Source organism: Rhinopithecus roxellana, chromosome 12, assembly GCF_007565055.1.
Source record: "Rhinopithecus roxellana isolate Shanxi Qingling chromosome 12, ASM756505v1, whole genome shotgun sequence".
Taxonomy (NCBI): domain Eukaryota; kingdom Metazoa; phylum Chordata; class Mammalia; order Primates; family Cercopithecidae; genus Rhinopithecus; species Rhinopithecus roxellana.
This window is the reverse complement of record NC_044560.1, coordinates 90,733,211-90,757,841: the sequence shown is the minus strand read 5'-3', so window position 1 is coordinate 90,757,841 and position 24,631 is coordinate 90,733,211. Positions and strand designations below refer to the sequence as shown.

The following is a 24,631-nucleotide window of genomic DNA, read 5'->3' as shown; positions in this document are numbered from 1 at the left end:
TCTGCCAATTGTGCCTATAGTCACCTGGGCTGTCGCTAGCTTCTTATCCTCCAGGTCCTCTCTGTCTCACTATGTGGCTTTTCCAGCAGGATAGTCCGGGCTTCTTTACATAGTAGCCAGCTCCCAAGAGGGCAAAAATGGAATCTGCAAGGCCTCTTAAGACATAGGCTTGGAAACCACACAGCACCACTTCTACTCTGTTCAATTGGTCAAAGCAAGTCACAGGCCAGCTCAGACTGGACTCCACCTCTGAATGGGAGGAGTGTCAAAGTCACATTGCCAAAGGACGGGCAGGATGGAAGAAGTTTTTGGTCCATCTCTGGAAACAATCTACTAAGCCTAGAAGTAAATCTAAACACGTTTCCCCCCTAATCCTAACATTTTATTATGATTTTTCCCCTTCCTCCCACACAAGGTTTGGTTTGTTCCTCCCAGGACCTGGTAGAGGCTGGGGGGATCACTCCATTCTGTAGCCCCATCACCTCCCCAGTCAGAGGCCCTCCTAGCTAAGCCAGTGTTTTCTCCTGCTTCTCCCACCCACCCATGCACACCTCTGAGAGAGGCTACTTGCCTGCTTCCTGGTCTGTGCCTTGGGATGGGTGACATTTGTGTCTGCACCCCGAGACTATTACAGAGCTCTGCATCAAGAGGGACAACACCCTGAAATTCCAGGATGTTAGTTCTGAGGCCCCTCTTCTGCCCTCCCTCTATCCAGCCCCTTCATGGCCTATAACTAATCACTCCAAGTTGGGCAGGGGGGGCGGGGGGCCTGGGAATGCGCGCCCCCTGCTGACCACCAAAGGGCCAGCAAGAATTCGTGTTCAGAGTCCCTGGGAGTCTCTCTGGGTCCCCACCCCAGGTCAAGGGGAGCCTGGTCTCGACATGGACTTCGAGGGCCCCTCATAGGTGGTGTGGACGAGCTGCCGGGCTGGGCCCTTCACTGAGCTCCCGCTGGGAGCAGGCTTCTTCTAGTGGTCGGAGCTATCCATGCATCACCTCCTGCCAGCCTGCCGGATGGACTGGCTTCGGAGGGAAGGGGACATCGTCAGGATCCCAGGGTCCTGGCTCCTAAAGGAAAGATGGGCGGCTAGCTTTTGGGATGGGGACGGCTAGCTTTTCATTTTCTCGTTTGGGGATCACTATCCTGCGGGAGGGGGGAAAAAGTTGTCAGTCCTCTCCTCTCTCCGCGCCCTTCAGCGCCTGCGAAGAACACCATTTTCGCAATCCCAAATCCGCTGCAGCCCACAAACCCAGAGAACCAGAGAGCCCTCCTCACCACCCAACCGGCTTCGGGCGTGGGTCGGTGGGGGAAGGAGAGCCCAGCTATCCCTCATACCGTACGGCAGTAGCAGCAGCAGCGGCAGCGACACACGGGCGACCAAGAGGGCGAGTGTGACCTCCCCCTACCCGGCGGGCGGGGAGCCCAGCTCACACGCACAGCCTCCCAGCCGCTGCCCGCCCCCTTCCCTCGCAGGGACTCGCCTCCCCTCCTGCAGCCCAGCTCAGCCAGCTCCGCGTCTACGCCGCCGCCTGCTCTGGCCGGGCCCGGTCAGAGCCGGAGCATGGAACCTGGAGAGCCCCGGGAGCCCCAGGAGCCCCGCGAGCCGGGGCCGGGAGCGGAGACCGCTGAGGCCCAGGTCTGGGAGGAAGCCAAGATTTTCTACGACAACCTCGCGCCCAAGAAGAAACCCAAATCGGTAAAAGCAATGCACGGGTATGCGCGGGACGGGGGAAGGGTTACCCCGGAGGAGGGGTCATAAGTCTCTTGGGAAGGGACCCGTGGCGCCCCTCTGGGAGGGGACGCAGCTCATCAAACCCAGAATGCGCCTGGCAGCTGGCGCGGGATCGGGTTTATTTTGGGAGCTCTGCTCTGGTGTATTTTTTACCGGGACTCGGGTTCCACGCCAGGATACCCCTCCCCCATGCTGTCATCAGGGCCCAGCTAGAGGCCCGCAGCCCCAGCCCCTCCCCGCGCGGGCCGCGGGGGAGCGCGGATTGCACTTGTTGGCGAAGCCGGTCGGCAGCGCTTGCAGAAGCGCCCCAGGCGCGGGTAACCAGACTCGGGAACCGGTTGCTGGCTGTGCGCTCTGGTCTCCGCCACCTGGGCATCGGGCTCCGGACCTGAGACTCTGCGTTTGGAGTCTGGCTCTGGGCCCTGGGCTGGGGGCAGTGCGCTCCCCTCTTCCTAAGGAAAGGGAGTTGCTCTCTCCAGGCACTGGGATCCACAATCTGCGCTGGGAGGCGATCAGCGCCCCTGGCTGCAGGCTCCCAGCGCTGGACTCTGTCCCCCAGCTCGGCTTCTGCTCCCCTTGCAGTGGACATTAACATCTCCACGACCCTGTGGTGGTGTCAGCCGTCTGGGACCTCACACAGAGGAGCTCTCTCCTCTCCCCCATCAAACAAGTTGATGATGCCCTGGTCTGCCCCTGGGCCTTGCTGTCTCCAGCTTCCCAGATGGCAGAGCTTAGGAGAGAACTGAGAATAGAGGTTGGCCCACAGCGGTCCTCCGAAGAGCTCCAGCTTGATCTTAAAGCAACTTGCTGCTTCCCTTCAAGGACCCTTCCCCAAGAGGTCCACCCTATCAGCAATCATTCACTTAGCACCTCCAAGCTCTGCTCAAGCTTGCACACTGATGGAGGCTCCAGAGACGAGAGCCTGGGGGAGTTGCAGGGGAGTGGAGTAGTGATGTCACACTGGGGAAAGTTTTGTAGAAGTGGCATGTATCCTGATCTTAAAGCCTGAGTAGCTGGAGTTTCCCAGAGAGAGGGAAACAGGACAGGCAAAAGCCATGCAGATGTCTCTGAAGCTCAAGACTGTGTTTCTGAGTAAGTCCTGAATGAAGAATGCAGGATTGTTGGGAGAAGAGCTGGAGGGATGTGGAAGAGCCCACAGAGGGCCTTGGGGATCATGTTAAGGAGTCTGGATCTTACTCAAGGGGATCAGGGATTTCCAAATTAGCTTCCCCAAGCCCTGTGTTTCAGGGAGTCTGCACACATGGGAATCCAAATTATTTTCCTTCTTCTTCAGACTATGTTTTAAACAATTAAAAATGTGGAATAAAACCCAACTCACTCTAATGTATTAGGTGGACATTTTAGCAGCTTAAAGGCCACTAGCTTGTGCTGCAGATTTTTTAAAGCAAACCTCAGAATAAGGCTTCCCCTGTGATCTATTTCATCAAAGAGCATCTTGAGATTGCAAGGCCTGTAGTTTAAAACAAAACAAAACAAAAAACCTTTTAGCATTTCCAACCACTTATTGGTCTGAATCAGGACTTTCTTAATAGTGTACAAATACAAACACAGCAAAAACTTGGCTGGATGCTGAAGCTTAAGTCTGCACTGACATTCTAACCTCTAGTTTCAAATTTGTTGTCATGCAAACAACTGTGTTGTTTTCATTGGTTGACTTTATAATAAATAAATAAATGTAATGCATTTGAATCTGTAAAATAAATATACACCAATTATATATGTTATATCTGGTACCACATGGTATGAGATATATGGTAATATCTGGCTTACATATTGCATTCAAAGTTCATTTGAATTCATTTAAATAAAAGCTCAACCCACATTTTAAAAAACATATCAATACCATTATGGAGCTCTTACAGGATTTTTCGTCAGGGGATTAACTGGGTCCCATTTTTATTTTAGAAAGATCACTCTGGGATGGATTGGAAAGGGTGAGTCCGGCAGCAAACCCACCAGTAAAAAGGCTGGTGCCTCTCTGAAGAGGAAGCTGGATGAATGCCAATGCTGTGGCCTGAGTGATGGAGGGGAAGGGATGGAGACTTGAGGACTGGGGTAGTGAAAGCATCAGTGCTCAAAATCCATTTCCTCCCCAGGCACCAAGGAACCGGAGAGCTCAGGCCCAGTTGTCAGTCATGACCCCTGGATTAGCCCCTGACTCTCACGGTTCTCTGGAGGCAAGAAGCCTGGAGACTTCCCAGCTCCTATTCCTTCCTGCATAAGCCCCTCTTCCCACAGGCTATTTTGGGGGCTTTAGGCCTCACGGGCCCCATCATGGCCTGGCCTGGGCTAATTCTCATTCCCAGGGGCCTGAGTAAAATATTTAACGCCTGAAGGCCTGTTAGAGGCCCTCACCTCTTGGGGTCACAGCACTTCTTCAATTCAGTACTCTGCTGTCTCTCCTTCAGCAGCCTTTCCCTTTCTAAGTCCTACTAGGAATAACAGCTTTTTGCCTATGTTTTTATCTTGGACCCAATAAGCAGAATTATGTTAGCCTAAATGGGAGCTCCTCAGGCAGGCCACATGGGGGTGGGCTGCCCTCTGTTATTCTTCCATTCCCATCCCCTAGCCGCAGCCATCAGCCTGAGCCTGGAAGGCAAAGAGAGCTGCCAGGACCCTGGTTTCCTGGAGCTCCGAGCTCCCAGACTGAGCCCTTGAGTCACTCTGACCCAATTCCCAGTCTGAGATCAGGGCTTCTTTCTGCTCTCTAGAAGTACTGTTCCTAGATGCCCCTGCCAACACATGGCCACCTCTGCGGCCAGGCCCAGGAGGGTTTCTACATCCACGACTTCTCCCCAGCTCTGGCCAGCCCCTTTCACCTGCTCCTTCAGCTCCACCTGGAGCCTGGACAGGTCATTCATCAATCCCAGCTGGGATCCATATTTCTTACACAGTCGTGGCCTCTGGGATCTTAGACTCCCCCTCACTTGTACTGTGTCACAGCAGTCTAAGTGGGGATGCAGGGTCCTGCCCTTGGGACCCCCATTCTGACGGGAAACAGAGACCAGCCATTAGAAACCTCAGTTTGTGGGCATGCCCTGATCATTTCTGCCAAATCTGGAAAGTGAAGGCTGGGGGAGATGTTTCCAGGGAAGGCAGAAGTGGCAAGGGATGGAGTCTTCTGGGAGTTGTGGAGGAGGGGAATGGCAAGGGAACTACAGTGTGGATACAGGTCAGGCTAGAGGCTGGAGACTTGAGATCTCATCTTGCTCTGCTTGACCTAGAGTGATAATCTGCCCCTTTCTGGGCCTGTTTCCCTATCTGGAAAAGAGAGAAGCAGAGGCCTCTTGGGGCCAATGCAGCCAGGACGTTTTTCTTGAAACAGCCAGGGGTGGGATGGATTGGGGTCTGTCTGAGTAGCTCAGCTAGAGGGAGCCCAGGACTTGGCAGTCTGGCAGGGACTGTGGGACAGAAAGTGAGGAGTGAGACCTTGGCTGGCTGCTAGGGCTGGAGTGGCAGGCTTGGGAACCTGCCTAATGGGGCTGGGAGGGCAGCTGACTCTCTGTCCTTAAAGGGGTGATGGCCTTGTCCCTGGGGCAGTAAGCCCGAGGGGTGGAGCAACCTCAGCTCCTGTTCCAAAGGCCTCCAGGCTTCCAGGGTTTATGAGGGTGGGTCTCCCCACTCCACCACCAACCCCACCCTTGGGACACACACATGGTGGTAGTCAGCAACTGAGAAAGGTATTTGGGTTGAACTTTCAAGAAGAAGCACCTGTCCTGCCACTGCCTTACACAGACCTTGCTGGCCACATATACCATCTTGGCTGGGGTTAAAAGTCAAATGCAGAAAGTCTACCACGAGACCTTGGGGAACTCTTTTGCCTTCCACTCCCATTGTAAGGTTCTAAAGCTGCATTAACCACTAGCCACATATAGCTGTTTAAGTTCATTTAAATGAAATAAAATCTAAAATTCAGCTCTTCGGTCTCATTAGTCACATTTCAAATTGTTCCATAGCCAAAGGGACGGCACAGATTATGGAATATTTCCATTATCATAGAAAGTTCCATTGGACAGTGCTCTTTTAAAAGATGGCATTGGCCTCTCTCTTGGGGGTGGATCATGAGCTCCATGGGGACAGGGATCACACTTGTGTTGTTTCCTGCCATGTCCACCACAGTGTCTCTCAGATGGCAACCACTCAATGTTGTCAACTGATTGGAGCCCAGGGCTGACCCCAGAAAGAAGCAATAGGGTTGAGTACACGACCCACGGGTGATCAGGAGAGGTGAGAATGAGAGGTGCATTTATGAACCTTGACTTCAATTTGAGCCCCATTTTTAATTTGTAAAGTGGGAATCATGACCCCAGGACTGCTTAGGACACAGAGATGTGGTGGGATTCTCTGGGTATCTGTAAGTTCCTTGGGCACTTATATTCTGATCCTCCTAAGGGACTATAAAGGTTCAGCTGCTGTCTGGGGTGGCAGGTGCCTGTAGTCCCAGTTACTTGGGAGGCTGAAGCAGGAGAATCACTCAAACTTGAGAGGCAGAGGTTGCAGTGAGCTGAGATCATGCCACTGCACTCCAGCCTGGGGAACAAGAGTGAAACTCCATCTCAGAAAAAAAAAAAGAGAGGAGGAAAGTATGCCCTGATGTGACAAAGGTCAGATGGGGCAAAGCTGGGGGATGGGAAGAGGGGAATGGAAAGAGAAGTAAGGGTCTGTTGTGAAGGGCTTTCTATTTCCACACTAGAGGCTGCCAACCATATTCTGAGAATAGTGTGCACCACTAAAGAGGGGAGCTGTGGTCAGATCTGAACTTTAGAAAAATCTCCTGACAGCAGCATGAATGACAGATTAGAGAAGGTGACAGATGACCAGAACAGCCTGAATGAAAGAAGTGGTTGGATTCTAATAGAGTTGACTCATTTCAGTGATTGATTGATGAGGAAGGGAGTTGAGGCTGACTTCCCAGTTTCTGCTTCAGTAATGAGTGGATAGTGGTTCTAAGCCTTGCTAAGAGTTACAGGGAGAAGGGATCAGGTTTGGGAGGGGAGAAGATGATGGGAATTCAGCCTTGGGAATGTTAACTTTGAGAGGCTGTTAGTCCACTGGGGCATTTAGATGGATGTATGAATCCGGAGCTCAGGAGACAGATCTGGGCTGGAAGTACATTTTTTTATATAAATTATCATATTTATGGACATCATTTCTTCCTAAGGGCATGCAGCTCTTATTTTATAATGGAAACCATCTGAGATCATCTCCAGCATCAGTCATACTTTGGCCACATACATTGGCTTCATTTTTTTTGTGTGTCCAGATGCCCAACTAGATTGCAAACTTCCAAGGGCATGGCCCTCCCTCCATCAGATTGTGCTTCCAGCAAGGGAGCCAGCACCTCTCTCGCCCCCCATCTGGGTCCATGATAGACGGGGTCCTGACCTAAGTCCACATCTGCTCAAGCTGGGCCTCTTTAGGGTACAGGCTGGGTCTGGGTCTTCTCCATGTCCCCACTACCCAGGGAGACTCATACATGTGAGCCTGCCTCAGGAGCAGTCGTCTGAGTGACAACCCTTCTCTCATACCTCTGCAGCCCAAGCCTCAGAATGCAGTCACCATCGCTGTGTCCTCCCGAGCCTTGTTTCGCATGGACGAGGAGCAACGGATCTACACGGAGCAGGGCGTGGAGGAGTACGTGCGCTACCAGCTGGAACATGAGAACGAGCCCTTCAGTCCCGGGCCTGCCTTCCCGTTCGTGAAGGTGAGGAGGCATTTCCACCACTAGCTCAAACAGCGCCTTTGTGGGGATTAGAACAAAGCACTCCCACGGGTATTTGAGTAAGGAAAAAGGGCCCCTCTGGGCAGATGTAACCACATGAGTGCACAGCTTGGCTAGGTGACAGAGCCTTTTGGGAAGAAAATTCGTCCACCCTCTGGAAGAACGCAGCCCCATGCCTGGTAACCAGCTTGGTGAGTGGAATGCGGGCTGGATTTCAGCCCCGACTCTCTCCAGCTAGGTACCCGTGAGTGGTAAGCAACTTGCATTAGGAGAAGGTGGTTCATGAGCACTGATCTCATCCCAAGCATGGCTCCTCACCTCCCCTCATTGGATCCTTGGCCACCAACTTCAGGCATCAATCCTTGGGGGTCTAAGCTGGGGGGTTCTCTCTCCCTTCCAGGCTCTGGAGGCTGTGAACAGGCGGCTGCGGGAGCTGTACCCCGATAGTGAGGACGTCTTCGACATTGTCCTCATGACCAACAACCATGCTCAAGTGGGTGTCCGCCTCATCAACAGTATCAACCACTATGGTGAGCATGAGCATGAGGATGGGGAGTTTGCCCTGGGACACCCCTACCAGACCCCCCAGGGATGGGGCCACACCTCTGCAGGATGGAGTTGTACTGACCGGAACCCCAAGCCCAGTGTGTGCTGGTAAATTCGCTCTTTAAACAAACAAACAAAACCCTGATTTGTAGTGTTGCTAGTTTTCAGGGTGTAAATATTTCCACCAGGACTGGTTTCAAGCTATCAGTGGTCGAACAATACAAATGGCTCACAAAATTTCTGAATGTTTAACTGTGGGCTCTTGCAAGCCAGTCCAAACCAGCTCCAGCACACCCCACTCTCGGTGTGATTAGGTGGGACACTTACTGCCTCCCTGCCTCAGTTTCTCTAACCGTGATGGGGCTAACAGGTCTCACAAAGCTGCTGGGAGAATCAGGTGCAGCTGTCAGAGCGAAAGGGCTTTGCGTCTTCGTCTAAACTCAAGGTTAAAAATAATAGACCCGGCCGGGCGCGGTGGCTCAAGCCTGTAATCCCAGCACTTTGGGAGGCCGAGACGGGCGGATCACGAGGTCAGGAGATCGAGACCATCCTGGCTAACACGGTGAAACCCCGTCTCTACTAAAAAATACAAAAAACTAGCCGGGCGAGGTGGCAGGCGCCTGTAGTCCCAGCTACTGGGGAGGCTGAGGCAGGAGAATGGCAGTAAACCCGGGAGGCGGAGCTTGCAGTGAGCTGAGATCCGGCCACTGCACTCCAGCCTGGGCGACAGAGCGAGACTCCGTCTCAAAAAAAAAAAAAAAAAAAAAAAAAAAAATAATAATAATAATAATAATAATAGACCCTCCAGAGCTAGCTTAAGCCCAGAAGAATTTCTTATTAGGTTACAGGGGTGTCTTTCAGAGGACAGGAAATAAAATTGGGCCTGCAAAGGCCTGAATCCAAGTACTGGAAATCTCTCCCAGGATCTTCTTTTCTTCAGGCCACATGAACATTTATTTGTGCTTCTCTAGCAAGTTTGTTCTTTTTTTTTTTTTTTTTTTTTTTCCTCTCTCCCCTGAAATTGGATTTCTCTGCTTTTCCTAAATAAAAACCGTATTCAAGAAAACCGGGCCAGGCGCGGTGGCTCATTCCTGTAATCTCAGCACTTTGGGAGGCCAGGGCAGATGGAACACTTGAGGTCAGGAGGTCAAGACCAGCTTGGCTAATATGGTAAAACCCTGTCTCTACTAAAAATACAAAAATTAGCCTGGCGTGGTGGTGCACACCTGTAATCCCAGCTACTCAGGAGGCTGAGCCATGAGAATCACTGGAGAGGAGAGGGGAGGAGAGGGGAGGGGAGGGGAGGGGAGAGGAGGACAGATCCACTTTGGGGAGAGAGAGAGAGAGACAGAAAAATAATAAACCTGGCGGGGCTCGGTGACTCGCGCCTGTAATCCCAGCACTTTGGGAGGCCAAGGCGTGCAGATCACGAAGTCAGGAGATCGCGATCATCCTGGCTAACACGTGAAACCCTGTCCCTACTAAAAATACAAAAAAATTAGCCGGTCGTGGTGGTGGGCACCTGTAGCCCCAGTTACTCGAGAGGCTGAGGCAAGAGGATGGCGTGAACCCGGGAGGCAGAGCTTGCAGTGAGCCGAGATCACGCCACTGCACTCCAGTCTGGGCGGCAGAGCAAGACTCTGTTTAAAAAAAAAAAAAAAAATACACCTATATTTATAGGTTTACAAGGCCTGGTTTTTAGCAACCAAGAGAGTGTAGTTGGCATTTTTAAATCCTAATTTCAAATTGCTGGGAGCAGAATTGATACTGAAACTGTTTAACCACCTGTGTGACATCCACACTGCACAATCAGGACAGACTCTCCCTACAGTGCTGAAGCAGGGCTCTGAAGGACCCCTGCCGTACCAGGCATTACCAACTTCTGTTGTGGACTCTGGGGAGGACGGAGGTCCTGTGTAAGGGGCCGCGAGAGTGACGGGTAGCTTAAATGGGCTCAGAGCAGCAGCCAGTTTATCAACCAACAAATACTTTACAATCTTTGCAGTCATGAGGACTAGCAGACTGGCAGCCTAGGTAATCAGATTGGCTCAGCTCTGGTCAGGTGTCTGCTCTTATCCAATCAGCTATGACCAGGAGGCGGGGTCACACAAGCATGTAGCACTGTGATTCCTTGACAAGAAAATGTCCCTGTGAGCTGGGCAGTTGCTCTAGAGATGTGATTGTCCGCACTTCATGAAGGATGGAGGGGCTCAGAGGGGAACACTGGCCTAAAATCACACAGAGACACTCTGTGCTGCCGTACCACACCCAGAAATAGGATAGCGTCCACTGGGCACAGAGAGACTGCCCGGAAGCCCAGGGTTGACCCTGGCCTAATCTGGGTCCTTTACCTCCTTCCCAGACCTGTTCATCGAGAGGTTCTGCATGACAGGTGGGAACAGCCCCATCTGCTATCTCAAGGCCTATCACACCAACCTCTACTTGTCAGCCGATGCGGAAAAAGTGCGAGAAGCCATTGATGAAGGTAAGTCCAAGTGAGGAGGGAGAATATGGGGAGTGCAGCAAAGGGGTCCCTGAGGTGGAAGGCCTGGTCCTAAAGTTCTGAGCAGGTGCTAGGAGTTGCCATGGTAACTAGAAGGCAAGGCTGTGCAATACTTTCCTTAATTCTTATAATCTGTCCTATAAGTTCTGAAAGCAAGGCCCTACCCATTCCATCTTCCTACCTCTGGCCCTACTGTGTCATGGATGCTTTTACTTCTCAGCATCACCCAGCTTTCTGTTTCCATGGAAACCCTCTCTACTGCCCAGACAGCTACTTTCTTCCATGATTTCTCCAAGTCAGAAGGAGCTCTGATTCCTGTAGAACCATACGCAGCCTCTGCCCTGTCCTGGGCCAATGGGGAGGAGGATTCGTATTTAGTCCAGCCTGAATGGTAGGGTCTGGGGAATGGCCATCATCTCCAGCAGCTGGGCTGGCCAGTGCTTAGGGGAGTTTAGGAGACCCAGATGCAAGTACTGACAAAGAGAATGTCCTTCTATGTGTGTCTTTTTTATTATTATTATTTTTTATTTATTTTTTTGTTTTTGAGATGGAATCTCACTCTGTCTCCCAGGCTGGAGTGCAGTGGCGTGATCTCGGCTCACTGCAAGCTCTGCCTCCTGGGTTCACACCATTCTCCCCCTTCAGCCTCCGAGTAGCTGGGACTATAGGCGCCCGCCACCATGTCCAGCTAATTTTTTGTATTTTTAGTAGAGACGGGTTTCCACCATATTAGCCAGGATAGTATGTGTGTCTTTCCAGGGGCAGTTTTGGGTGGTATCCATATTCTCAGTCCTCCCAACGAGGTGCGTATCCTATTGCAGGTGGGAGAAAACAGGCCCATGCAGGAGAAAGGACTGGCCAGCTGCCTGAGAGGGCTCCTTAAGCTGAACACTAGTGGCAAGTTTCTTTATCAACCAACAATATATTCACTTTTCTCTTCCTCTTTCATGTTGCCTGCTGCCTGGAAGCCTGGTCTCTCTCCCCCTGATAACTCACTCCCCTGAGCTGCTTTGGAGCTCCTAGAGGGTTTCTTTAACCAGGAACCAGGAGCCATTTTCCTAGACAGATGTCACACCCTCTGGTTGGGGCCTTGGCACTGGCATGTAGGTGTGTCTCTGTGTGTTTGTAACTTGACCTCAGGCTAAGGAGCAAGATAATGGTCCACGGGGAGGCCCTGCTGAGGGTAGGGGTGGTTCTGGATCATCTTGGTTCCAGTGCTGGCAGAGCTGAGAAGGTGCTTGGCTTGATGCCTGGCACTGGCCCTGTTTGTAGCATCCTCAGGCTAGTGAAGTTGTGTGCGGGTAGCACTGCTCACTCCTCCCAAAGCTCACCTAAGCCCAGCCTCTGTGATCCTCAGTTCTCAAAGAGTTGGGCTGTTTTGGAACCCTGAATAGTTGCCAGTAGGGCATACCTGGTTGTCATTGTGGCTGTAGACTGAGGGTTCCCGTACTCACCTCACCCGATTGCAGCCTATGGTCTCAGGCCCAGAGATGAGAGGCCCTTAATTTTACAGTGGTCCAGAGAAGGTGAGTGACTTGCTAGAACCAATGGTGAGGGAGTGACTGAGACCAAGCCAGAGCTGGGGCTCCTTCCAGCCCCAATGTAGCTCTACGGCAGGGGTTGTAAAGCACCCCTGGCAGGAAGGCAGTGGCCGGTGGGACTCATGTTGGCTGGTCCACAGCAGCATGATCTTACTAGGGGTTAAAGTATTGAAATTCCTTCACACTGGTTGGTAAATAGTTCCTGCCCTGAGTCCTGAGTGCCCTCCTGCCCCCCGGGACTCCTCCCAGACTTTTCCACAAAGCAATAACCAACAGGGTAACCTGGCAAGGCAAGGGCCCTAGAGATCTGCCTCAGAGCCACTGCTGCTGCCCTCTTCATGGCCAGGATCCATGCACTACCAGTTTTTACATGTTTTAAATATTAGTTTTTATCAGCCTTGCCCTGAGTCCTGTACGAGGCAGGTGGGGCAAGGACAGCCTAAGTTAGCCCGCTCTGGCCCTACTGCCCAGCCTGAAGGCAGACAATGCTTGCCTCTCTCTGCCTAGGGATCGCAGCTGCCACCATCTTCAGCCCCAGCAGGGACGTGGTTGTGTCCCAGAGTCAGCTGCGCGTGGCCTTCGACGGGGACGCTGTGCTCTTCTCGGACGAGTCGGAGCGCATCGTCAAGGCCCACGGGCTGGACCGATTCTTCGAGCATGAGAAGGCTCACGAGAACAAACCTCTGGCTCAGGTGCTCCATCTAGACCCAGAACCCCTGAGAGGAACAAGGCAGCTCCCCAGATCCGCCCTTGGCCTGCACTCCCAGCCCGGAACCAAACCAACCCCAGGCTCAGCCCAGATTCCAGCCCGGTCCCCTCAACCCTCTCACTTGACCACTGGCCCCCCATCAATGAGTTTCCACCCACTTTGTTGAGCCCACATCCCCTCACTGAAGTCCCAACCCCCCTTTGAAGCCTCCATTCTCTAAGCCTCTCTCTAAGCCCATACCCACTCTCTGCAGCTCAAATCCCCATTTCTGAGGTCTCCTTTCCCTTCCTGCTGTCCCCATTCTCGACATCCCCACCCCTTCTCTGAAGTCCCTGCCCTGCTCTGAAGGCCTCATTCTGTTTCTCTGAAGCTCCCATCTTCTCTCTGGAACCCTCACTTCCTCCCCTGAGATCCCCCACCCCTCTGAGAGCATGCCCACCCTCTTAAAAAGCCTTTTTCCTTCCCTGGAAACAGGAGGAAATGAACTGCTGGACTGGGACACCTCACTGGAGCAGGGAGATCCAGCTGGGTGTAGCATCTGGGGCAGATCATTTGCTTTGGGACACCTTCTGCCATCCATCCCTTGGCTGGGGGCACAGGGACACTCACTAACCCTCAAACTGCTCAGTGTCTCTCAGAACAGAATATACCCTAGAGCTTGGTGGAAATTCCCTGGAGTTGGGGCTTTCGGATTCTCCAGCTCTGCTGGGAGCTCCTATTTGAGCTTTTAACAAAAATCTGGGTGCTCAATAATCTCAGAGCCCCCCACTCCAAGAGCTCAGCAGATTTCAGTTGTGGCTCCTAAATATTCAGTTCGCATCTGTTCTTGTGAGTTGCGTCTGAAATCCTTGGGAATCTAGGGCAGGAGAGTTATCCTACTAAGTGGTAAGCAGAGGCCCAGGAGACCACTGCTTATTCCAGTTCACCGAGCAAGCAAGAGGTCTCCAAGCAAGGAGCCCCCTTTTGTTTATTTCTAGCTGCTTTGGAAATAAGCAGTTTTCTTCATTGTCGTCTGTTTTTTTATTCTCACATCCTCAGGAAGCTTCATTGTTCTGGGCACTGTAGAGAATAAATTCTTTCCCTGACCCTAGAGAGCTTGAGGATGACACCCTGAGCCACCTGGGTGCCAGATGGGCACGGTTGATACTCAACAGTTACACATTGGCCCATCTTCTCCAGCTGTTTACAGCTGGAGTCCATTCTGATTGAAGGGTGCCCATGCCATAGTTACTAGTTTTAATATCCTCCCTGTTGATGGGCACCGAAGGCCACACTTACAGAACTTCAGGACAGACATCTGCATACCTTGATGGGCATATGGATGGAGGATACATATCAACAGTTGCCCTGAGAGTTATTCTGACCCTGCACCAGCATGCAATAACACAGTTCCCCTGACTGGAGCCCCACTGGCGCACACAGCAGCATAAGTAGGCATGAGCAGAACTAACTGAAAGATTTATGGGTCCTGAACTTTTCACACCAAACAAGACACTAGTGCTTTAGGGAGAGCAGGGGGCAAATATTTGGGAGGTGGCAGAGCTAACAGTGTTCCCCTTGCCTTCTCATAGGGCCCCTTAAAGGGCTTTCTGGAGGCACTGGGTAGGCTGCAGAAGAAGTTCTACTCCAAAGGCCTACGGCTGGAGTGCCCAATTCGTACCTACTTGGTGACAGCACGCAGTGCAGCCAGTTCTGGGGCCCGGGCTCTCAAGACCCTGCGCAGCTGGGGCCTGGAGACAGATGAAGCCTTGTTCCTCGCTGGAGCGCCCAAGGGCCCCCTCCTAGAGAAGATCCGCCCACACATCTTCTTTGATGACCAGATGTTCCATGTGGCTGGGGCTCAGGAGATGGGCACCGTGGCAGCCCATGTGCCTTATGGCGTGGCACAGACACCCCGGAGGACTGCACCTGCAAAGCAGGCTCCATCTGCACAGTAGCTGAACCACCAGCTTTACTGATCCACATTGCTCCAGGCTCCCTGAAATACTTCGACACGTCCTCTGGTAGATCCCTGTAGTTTCTCACTGTTCTGTGCTTCTGCCTGTCTGCCCTCATCCCTATGAGTGATGTACTTGTAGGAAATTATGCAGATGGGACTGGCATTCTCAACATCCCCCCTTTAGGGCAAATTCTGTGCCATGATCCTGAGTAGGACAGTAGGATTGTGCAGAGTAGCTGGATTTCAGAGGGAAGTTAATGGGTCTGATCTCTCAGACCCATGAAAACTAACTCAGTGTGGTGGAAAGAACACTGCTATGGGAGAGAGTGGATCTGGCTTCTAAGCTCTGTCCTGGAATTAACTGCATGACTTTGGGCAATCCCTCCCCTTCATGGGCCCCAGTTTCCCATCTTTTGGGCGGTTTTCAAGCTCTCTTTTAGCCAAAGAAGCTTGGTTCTTTAAGATCGCCCTCTTAGAAGGAAGCATTCTATGTCAGTGCTGCTGCTGGTATGTATGCACCTTTGCGCAAATTACAAAAGGACACTGTCTAGGTGAATGAAGAACGAAAAGACAGCCCTTCCTCTGGCCTGATCCAGTCTCATGCTGGGGTACACAGCTTAGTTAGCAGGATAGAGGCTGGATTTCACTCCCCATGTGTCCTTCAGCTCTGAGGCCTCTGCAAAAAGGACAAAATGCAAAATCGCCCCCAGTAACTCCATCTATAATTTTACACATTTTGAAACCACTGGACAAGATGACCTACCTGCTCCTGTGATTCTCTAACCTGAATGGTCATCAGGGCTCAGCCCAGGAAGCAAGGGGAGTGAATTGAACATGCATACAAACTCTCCTCCAGCCAGCAGGGGGCACTGCAGGCTCTTCCCAGGGAGGCGCTTTAGTAGCTGCCTGCTCAGTGTTTCCTTTCCTCTTGCTTTGAGCCAAAGTTCAGTTGCTCCTGCCTGCCAAGACCCTCACTTCCACCACCCTCACTCCCCCGGCTATTACATCTTGTTGAACAGCTCTGCTGGTGGGGAACGGGGCAGAGCATCAGTGTCTACTGTTGTGGCCCCAATTCTCGGAGAAGAAAGTGCAGTGGATGAGGTAGGCGGTTGTCTAGGCTGAGCCCCAGGGTGAGGTGCTGCCTGGGGTGAAGTGGGAAGTGTCAGGAGGTCTGGTGTGAGACAAAAGGTACTGACAAAGTGACGCTTGGAGAGGAAGGAGCTGAAATGTGCACCAGCAAACTTCTCCAGCTATGGGATTGTGAGTGGAAGGCCAGTCAGAGCTGCCTTTGGAGGTAATGAGCTCTCCATCACTGGATGCTGTGCAAGGGCTTCCAGGATGAGATGACCTCCCCATGAAATGCATCAGCGGATCCTCCACATCTGCAGGAGCCCCTGCGGCCCCTTCTTCACCACTTTCAGAGAACTCTCACCACTTGATGAGTCAGCCTCCTCCTTTGCTGAGCATCCCCGGCTCTCTCCGAAGGGAGGGTGGAAGCACCAATGGCTGGTCCCCAGGAAGACGGAAGGGGTGAGCAGACATCTGTGTGTGGACTGATTGCCAGGCTTCTAGGAGGAATCCTAGTCATGAGCAAGCACTTTGTAAAGAAAACCAGAAGTGTCATGAGAGGGGCAGGAGCCTGGAGGTGTGGTGGCAGGAAATAGGGGAGGAGAGCACCCTGGGGTTTTTTATCTTTGACCTTCTGGGGACTCAGCTCAGGGTCTGAATGGGTTCTGTGCAGTGTGGGGCAGGGTAAGAGATGCAGAAAGATATTCCAGGAAGGAGAACAAAGTGAGAAGGCAGAGGTGGTTCTCAAAATGAGCAACGATTTGGGCCAGAAGGGCTTTTGCTGTCGTTGTCAGAGGTCTCCATGAAGCTGGTCCCAAGGAGGAATGGTATGACTGTGTGGAGTGACTAGGACAGACACCCACAGTGACTGCTTTATCAGGGGACACTGGCATTATTGCCCCTAGAAGGGCATATGATGATGTCTTTGCACGAGGTCATTTCCACTGCACAGCCAGGATCCTTCTGGCTAACAGAGGAGGCCTTGGGGGCAGAAGACCAGGGTTGTCTCTACTTCCAGAGTTCCAAGCCTAGATAGAGGTACTGTGAGGGCCAAGGACAACCTCAAGGAAACAAAAAAGAAGTGAAGGAGGGAGCTGAGCCCCTGAGTCACCTTCATTCTTGGCTGAACCGCAGAAAGGCCCTCTCCTCACTCCCAGGGGTCAGAATCACCCCCGTGGAAGAGCCTCCAAGGCTCACAGAACTAGTGACTGCAAGAAGCCTACAAGGCCAGGCACAGCCCCGGCTCACAGCATGGCAACAGGCTGCCTGACCAGGGTGGACCTGTGCACTGGAGGCAGCACCAGATGTCGCCTAATTAAGATAAACTGCAGGGATTCTGGGACCTGTGTGGTCTTGCCCCCAGGGCCTGGTGATGAACACCACTGATGACTCCATGTGTCTCAGGAAGCAGGAAAATATGATGCTGGAAGCAGAAAGATAAGGTGCAGCAAAAGCCATGGATTTCACTGGAGCTATCATTAATAGACACAGACAGCCCTGGGCAATGGAGAAAACACTAAGAGTCTAAATTCTATTATTGAAATCACAAACGAGCATCTCAGGCCTGGAAAAAAGCTTTCAGTCGCTGGAATAAAAATCTGGGGCGGCACTCTCAGGCAGCAGTTACACGGGCCTTCTGATTGTCTTAGAGGTGAGGAGGTGCCCAGGGATGAGGAACACTGAGTGTCGTGTCACCAGGAAATTAAAAAGCCAGGTGAGCACAAAAGTCCCAGGCCTAACCAGGGAATGCAGCACTGAGGCAGAGCAGCCACGGCTTCTGAAACACTGGACCCCTTTAGCTGAGAGCACCACTTCCCTAACAAGCCCTGCAGAACACTGGTTCCAGGAGACGCCTGCCAGCAAAATCCCAGAGCCAATGGGACTGCTGCTTAGCTGAAAACTGGAAGCCCTGTTACTAAGCACTGAGACTGCTCAGCCAGTTGCAAAACATCCCCCTCTCCTATCTGAGAGCCCAATCAGAGTAGTGGGGATATATCAGAATATGCCAGGAAAAAAACAGAAACTAGCAAGAAGTTCAAAGCCAAGATGGATTTGGCATTATAATGACACTTAATTTGTGTGCACCAGTACAGCCAAACTGATGACTCAAATCTTGAAATACCTCCATACCAGTTGGTAAATAATGCTGCGCTGAGTCCCCTGAATGTCTCTTCGTGGTCTCAGCTGACCCTTCCACTGTGAATGCTCCATTTTCCCACAGTGCAGCCTCTAGGAGGCTGCTATGGCACTATGGCCAGTGTCCACTCTGTTTTGTGGTGTCCTGGCCATGCTGGTTTAGGGAAGTAAAGTAACTTGCCCAAAGCCATAGAGCTAGTAAGTGGCAGTGCTGGGACTCAAACTCATGTCCATCTGATGCTAGGACCCAGGTTTTCAACCATTTTGTCATATTGCTCATACATATGCATGGAGATAGCCAGAGAAGCTCCATTCTGAGGTCTTCACTAGGAGTTTACTTACCCAACAGTTAACACGTTGATTTCCTGCATGGTGAAATGCTGGAATACATTTGAGTGGGTGCTTTTATTATAACTTCCTAAACAGCTAAAAATAATTTAAATTAGAGGCAAGCATTTGCGAACACCTGGAAGCACTTTCAAACAATCCCAAGTTCTGAGAAACCCAGTGTGAAGACCCCTGTTTTGGACTAATGCAGAGTTTGGCAAACTCTGGGCCTATGGGCCAAATCTGACCCATTGCCTGTTTTTGTAAAGAAACTCTGATTGGGGCCAGGCGTGGTGGCTCACGCCTGTAATCCCAGCACTTTGGGAGGCTGAGTTGGGCAGATCACAAGTTCAGGAGATCGAGACCATCCTGCCCAACATGATGAAACCCCATCTCTACTAAAAATACAAAAATTAGCTGGGTGTGGTGGCGCATGCCGGTAGTCCCAGCTACTCAGGAGGCTGAGGCAGGAGAATCGCTTGAATCCGGGAGGCAGAGGTTGCAGTGAACCAAGATCGCGCCACTGCACTCCAGCCTAGCAACAGAGTGAGACTCCATCTAAAAAGAAAAGAAAAGAAAAAGATAAAGAAGAGAAACTGCTTAGAACACAGCCATGCCCATTTGTTTACCTATGTTTATGACTGATTTTGCACTGCTACAGCAGAGTTGAATTCTTGCAACAGAGACTGCAAGCTAAAAATATTTTCTATCTGGCCCTTTACAGAAAAATGTGCGGACCTCTGGGCTAAGGCAGACAGCCTGGCTGACACCTCAGTGGGATGAGCCAGGTCACATCCACCTATGCATCTGTGGGCGGAGGTTGGCTCCACTGCCGAGGGGAAGGGACATGGAGGCTCCATGCCCATCTGAAGAGTCCAAGTTTTGACTATTTTCAAGCGACTCATGGTTCATGGTAATTTGCAGTTTTGTCGATGCACTGATTTGACTTGGGTGTGCTCTCCCAAGCTGATGAGTGAGAGGGCAGGAGCAGGGCCCTTGGCTGGGGATGAGCCCAGCTGGCTGTCCAGCATGGCTTTGTATTCCCGACTCATTTCCTCATGAGGCCTCTTAGGCAATGATGAACCTGGTAGGTGGATGGGCATTAGCTAAACATGAGTTTTGGATAGCTTGAAGTGCTCAGTGTTGATGTCAGAGGCTCCGAGCCAACAAGTTCATTCACGTACTTTCTGTGAAAGCAAGAACAAGTCTGTCGTGAAGAGGGTCCCATGAGGACTTCAGCCGGTTCAGAAGTTACTGATCATGGGAGAGAGAAAACTCCTGTAACAGCTGGAATGGCAGTTTATTGTGGCTTGAAGGCATGTGAGCAATAAACACAAATAGCCCTCATAATGGAATTGTGGATCAGGAGAATTCTAGGACCCTGCAAGTTAAGAGATTTACCAGGCTTCCAGGATCCACAGCAAGAACGGAGAGTATGGAAGATGCCCCATCTACAGCCGTCATTGCTGTCGCTATGCCATCATGATACCTTTCTCCACCAAGCCCAGACTGGGTCTCAGAATCTTTCTGTATCCAGCATTCCAGGCAGCCACTACCAGTGGGCTGGAGCTGGTGTGAACGATGAAACCTATTTTGCCATTCCTATTGGCGTTGGGTTTTGCTATCCAGGAGGCATGCAAGGTCCGGAATGTTCATCCTCTGAGGATATGACACAACTCTGAGGATGCCAGAGCCTCACCTGACTCGGGTGGAACACAAGGAGGTAGATGAATAGTATCGTGTGGCTGGCAGCTTCGCGGGCCATGGGTTTTATAACCAGTCTTAAAGCAAAACACAAAACCACCTCCTTTCTGCCAGTAGGTGGCACTGCAGGCCGGCACACAGCTGCTGGCAGTAGTCAAATGATTCTACCCACTGATTTACTTTTCTCTCCTTGTGACTTAGTGTGGTGCTGGACTCTCCCCACCGTTAGCTCCAGCCAGCCAAAAACGACTTTAGGTGCTCTGGAAATGTTTGCTAAACACGCCCGAGTGACAGCCAATTGCTCTTGCCGACAATTACTGTGATTGTGTTTATGTGTGCACACATGTAAGTTTGTGCAACAGGATAAAAATCGTACTCGTACATGTATTTATGTGGGTGTGTGTAATGGGCCAGATATCTCAGCCAACGACTCTGTGTGTGTGTGTGTACTCACTATGTGTACAGATGGTTATCTCTGTTAACTGAGTGTCCTAGGACCCATATACTGATGGCCAATCCTAGAATAGCTGTACCCATTTCCTTCATAACATGGGTATTTGCATATGTGCAGCTTGGGGGCCATTGAGACCAGCCCCCAACCTCTGGCCAAGAAAATCTTGGCTCCTAACCCTCTGCCTCCTACTCCTACTCCTGAGCCTTGGGAAGGAAGTAGTAGAATCTGTGTAAGGACAACCCTTTTGACTACACCTGCCTCATCATCTCCGTTTGTTTCTTCCCTCCCCCTAACAGTGCCAAGGCCAACATGTCCAGTTGGGCAGATTATGCACTGCAAAAATCTAGAGGGCGCCATTGGTATTGTGACATGGGTGGTACCTCTTAGACACCTGCATAACCTGCCAACTGTATACAGATGCCCTGGTCATCTTATGGCCATGGCTAGGAAAGTTGCCTTCCTTCCCCCCACTAGCCCTGCCCAACCTAGACAAAGATTCCTGCCTCTGCTTGAGTGTTCTAATGTGGCCCAGAAGTGACTTACCATTGACCTTGATTGGGAAGTATCTCCCTGATGGGCCATCCCCTAGAGGCCTTTGGAATTCCATTTATAAAAGTGAAATGTGTCTGGGAACTTTGCAGTTACTCATCTTTGCAAAGTGAAAGCCTCTGTAAGGCAAACCAAAGCTGTGAAGACTGGGGTCACTGACTCCCACACTCCTGGCCTGTGGGTGAATATATGCCTTCATGACCATCTGCCACGGAATTAGGTAAAGGCCTCAAGTCTAGTCTTGTAGCTAGCTGCCACAAAGAAGCCACCGAGAAAATCACTGAGGTCACCCTAGATTGGATGCCTGGGCCGGGGTCGCAAACCCCAATGCCTACAGGGGCCAGGCAGGAAACCTAAATGAGTGGAGAGGATTAAGCCAGGTCTTCAGTGAGAATGGAGAACGCTGTGGTCTGCCATGGTTGCTGCCACATGGGAATGTGGCCTGAGATTGCCGGATAGTCCACCCCATTTTTGAAGAGAAGCTGGGAATCTGGTCTTTTAAATGTTGACAACTATTTTGAATTTAGAAAACATCATCCGGGCCAAATAAAACATATTCTGTAGGCAAGATCAGGCCCTCGGATCTGCAGTTTGCATCCGCTGGCCCAGGCCCAGAGACTTGGGTTTTTAAGACCCAAGTCACTGAGAGTCTGAGGATGTTCACACTCAGATTCTCACTATTGGATCTTTAAGAGACCCCAGAGATGACCTAGCTCAGCCTTTGTGCGTTCAAAACTGCATATGTACAAAGTTTTGTTTTTTGTTTTTTGTTTTTTTGAGACGGAGTCTTGCTCTGTCGCTCAGGCTGGAGTACAGTGGCAAAATCTTGGCTCACTGCAACCTGTGCTTTCTGGGGTCAAGCAATTCTCCTGCCTCAGCTTCCTGAGTAGCTGGGATTACAGGTGCCCGCCACCACGCCCAGCTAATTTTTTGTATTTTTAGTAGAGATGGAGTTTCACCATATTGGCCAGGCTGGTCTCGAACTCCTGACCTCAGGTGATCTGCCAGCCTCTGCCTCCCAAAGTGCTGGGATCACAGGCGTGAGCCACCACACCTGGCCTACAAACTTCTTTATTAAAGTAATAGCGCACATATACTTAACTTCTGGTTTCTACTTGAGAGCATGTCAGTAACCTCCAATATAGAACATGATGAAAAATTAAACTGTACGCATAGTGTTGCTTGTATCTACCTGTCAGAAGCCCTTTGCTTTGATAGCATTTGCTGCCTCAGTCTTCCTCATCACCCAACCTCTCCAGGTTGTTTGTTATGATAAACCTAAGTGCCTCCGTAAATGGTTAGAGCATGTGTTTCTTCATCTTTGTGACTCCCCTTGTCTGGGGATAAGACTGCTTGTACTTCTCCCAGCTTTGCCCTCTTTGTCCTGCTAGTAGCACACCCCATCGATCCAGACCTGTCTGGCTCTTTGTAGCATTTACCTGGTCACATGATAAAGGGTGCTGAGTGCTTGTCAGTGTGGGTCCCTGTCACTTCTCATGCATGTCCTATATCTTAATTTTACATGTGCTTCTGCTTCTTAAAAGCCATTCAAATAAATGGAGAAGGTTTTAATTAACTTACATTGTCTTGTTTTTTCCCCATAATTGTATTCACAAACTGGCATATGGGACCTCATGAAATGCTAATGGTGATGTGGGTAATGAGCAGGCCTGGGACCCGATTTATCCATTAGAGCTGGGGTCTTTCTGTAGAATCTGTCCCACCACATGAAGACCACCCTGAGGGGAGATTCCGCAATGGACAGCAGCCTGAGACCATCAGAAGGCAAGCTTCCCCTAACAGGGCTCCTCACATGGACTCGGTGTTCCCATCTGGAACCACCAAGGGTGGGGATGGAGTGGGGGAAGAAAAGATAAGAGGATGGTGAGATGAAGGAAGAAGGGGATAACTCAGACTCCAACCCTCATATCATTCTTCTTCCTGCACCCCAGGGTCTTCCTACACTCCAGGATCTTCCTGCCCCTCAAAGTGTCTGCAGAGCAGGAATCCAAGGGTGGCTTTGCTGGGCGGTTCTTATTCAGAGTCTCTCGTGAGGTTGTAGTCAAGCTGCCAGGTGGAGCTGCAGTCAATGGAAGGCTTACCTAGGGCTAGAGGAGCTGCCTCCAAGATGGCTCATTCACATGGCTATTGGCAGATGACCAGAGTTCCTCGCCACAATGTTACCTGAGTGTCCTCATGACATGGCTGTTGGCTTCCCTGAGAGTGAGTAATCCAAGAGAGAGCAAGGCAAAAGCCAGACCATCTTTTATGACCTAGCCTTGGAAGTGACATGTCATCACTTCTAGCATATTCTATTGGTCACACAGACAAACCCTGTTACAAGGTGAGAGGGGACTACCCAAAGAGGTGAATATCAGGAAGTGGAGATGATTAGGGGCCATCTTGGCGGCTGGCTACCACATATTATTATACCTCCATCACAGTCTGGTACACCTGGGGCCCCCAACATTATGTTAACCATTCTTCTGCCCCGTGGCAAGACTAGACTTGAATGTTTCTCCTGGATTCTCCAACCTGAAGTCCCCTCAGTTTCCCACCTGTCCCCACGCAGTCACCAGGGATGGAGAGAAATATGATTCTTCATCTACTTCCTTCCTCACACCTCCTGTCCAACATTCTTTCAGGGGCCTTGGAGTCACCTACTTGGGGACATCATCGAAACTGTGTTCTGAGATGTCTTAGTCTCATGGTAAAATTTTTATAATGTCCGTAAGGCCAGTGGTCCCAGGGCTGTTTGCCCTGTTTTATAACCAGTGGCCCATGTCCAAGATGAGGGAAAAGCAGGGGTTGGGGGAAGGGTGGCATCCCAACACCCCCTCCTTCCTAGGCCTTGGATATCAGCCCCAGCCTCTGCTGCCATAAATGAATCCTCTAGTTTTTGACATGGTCTTGGACTGGATTTGGGAATAAAAGCCCCATGATGTGATCCAGATGTGACTGTGGCTTGGAGCTGGAACAAAAAAACAAAGGAGTAACCAGATAAAGAAATCACAGACATAATTCTTTCTCCTCCCGTGTGCACTCCCTTTTCAACTTGCAAAGATCATCCATGACCTGAGGCCTATGTGTTCTGTTTTTCTCTTGTGCTTACTAGTAGCCAGTTTTATTTGCCAATAGGTCATTTAAAGAAACATTAGTTTTGGCCGGGAGTGGTGGCTCAAGCCTATAATCCCAACACTTTGGGAGGCTGAGGCAGATGAATCACGAGGTCAGAAGATTGAGACCATCCTGGCCAACATGATGAAACCCCATCTCTACTAAAAATACAAAAATTAGCTGGGCATGGTGGCATGTGTTTGTAGTCCCAGCTACTCAGGAGGCTGAGGCAGGAGAATTGGTTGAACCCAGGAGGTGGAGGTTGCAGTGAACCAAGATCACGCCACTGCACTCCAGCCTGGGCAACAGAGCGAGACTCCATCTCAAAAAAAAAAAAAAGGAAACATTATTTTTATAAACAAGTAACTCAAGGAATAAAATTACAAATTCACATCATAATAGTGAATGGAATAGACTCTGTTTTTTTTTTTTTTTTTTTTTTTTTTTTGAGACAGAGTCTCGCTCTGTCACCCAGGCTGGAGTGCAGTGGCCAGATCTCAGTTCACTGCAAGCTCCGCCTCCCGGGTTCACGCCATTCTCCTGCCTCAGCCTCCCGAGTAGC

General features: G+C 50.9%; 1 protein-coding gene across 1 annotated transcript; it reads left to right on the top strand.

Moving 5' to 3' along the window:
• The first annotated feature begins 1,504 nt into the window (after positions 1-1,504).
• Positions 1,505-21,782, top strand: NT5C1A (5'-nucleotidase, cytosolic IA). The gene is made up of 6 exons (XM_010354191.2): positions 1,505-1,697; positions 7,291-7,458; positions 7,877-8,006; positions 10,385-10,507; positions 12,574-12,758; positions 14,347-21,782. Exons 1-6 carry the CDS (start codon positions 1,563-1,565, stop codon positions 14,710-14,712), a joined length of 1,107 nt encoding a protein of 368 aa, XP_010352493.1. The 5' UTR covers positions 1,505-1,562; the 3' UTR covers positions 14,713-21,782.
• The last annotated feature ends 2,849 nt before the right edge of the window (positions 21,783-24,631 follow it).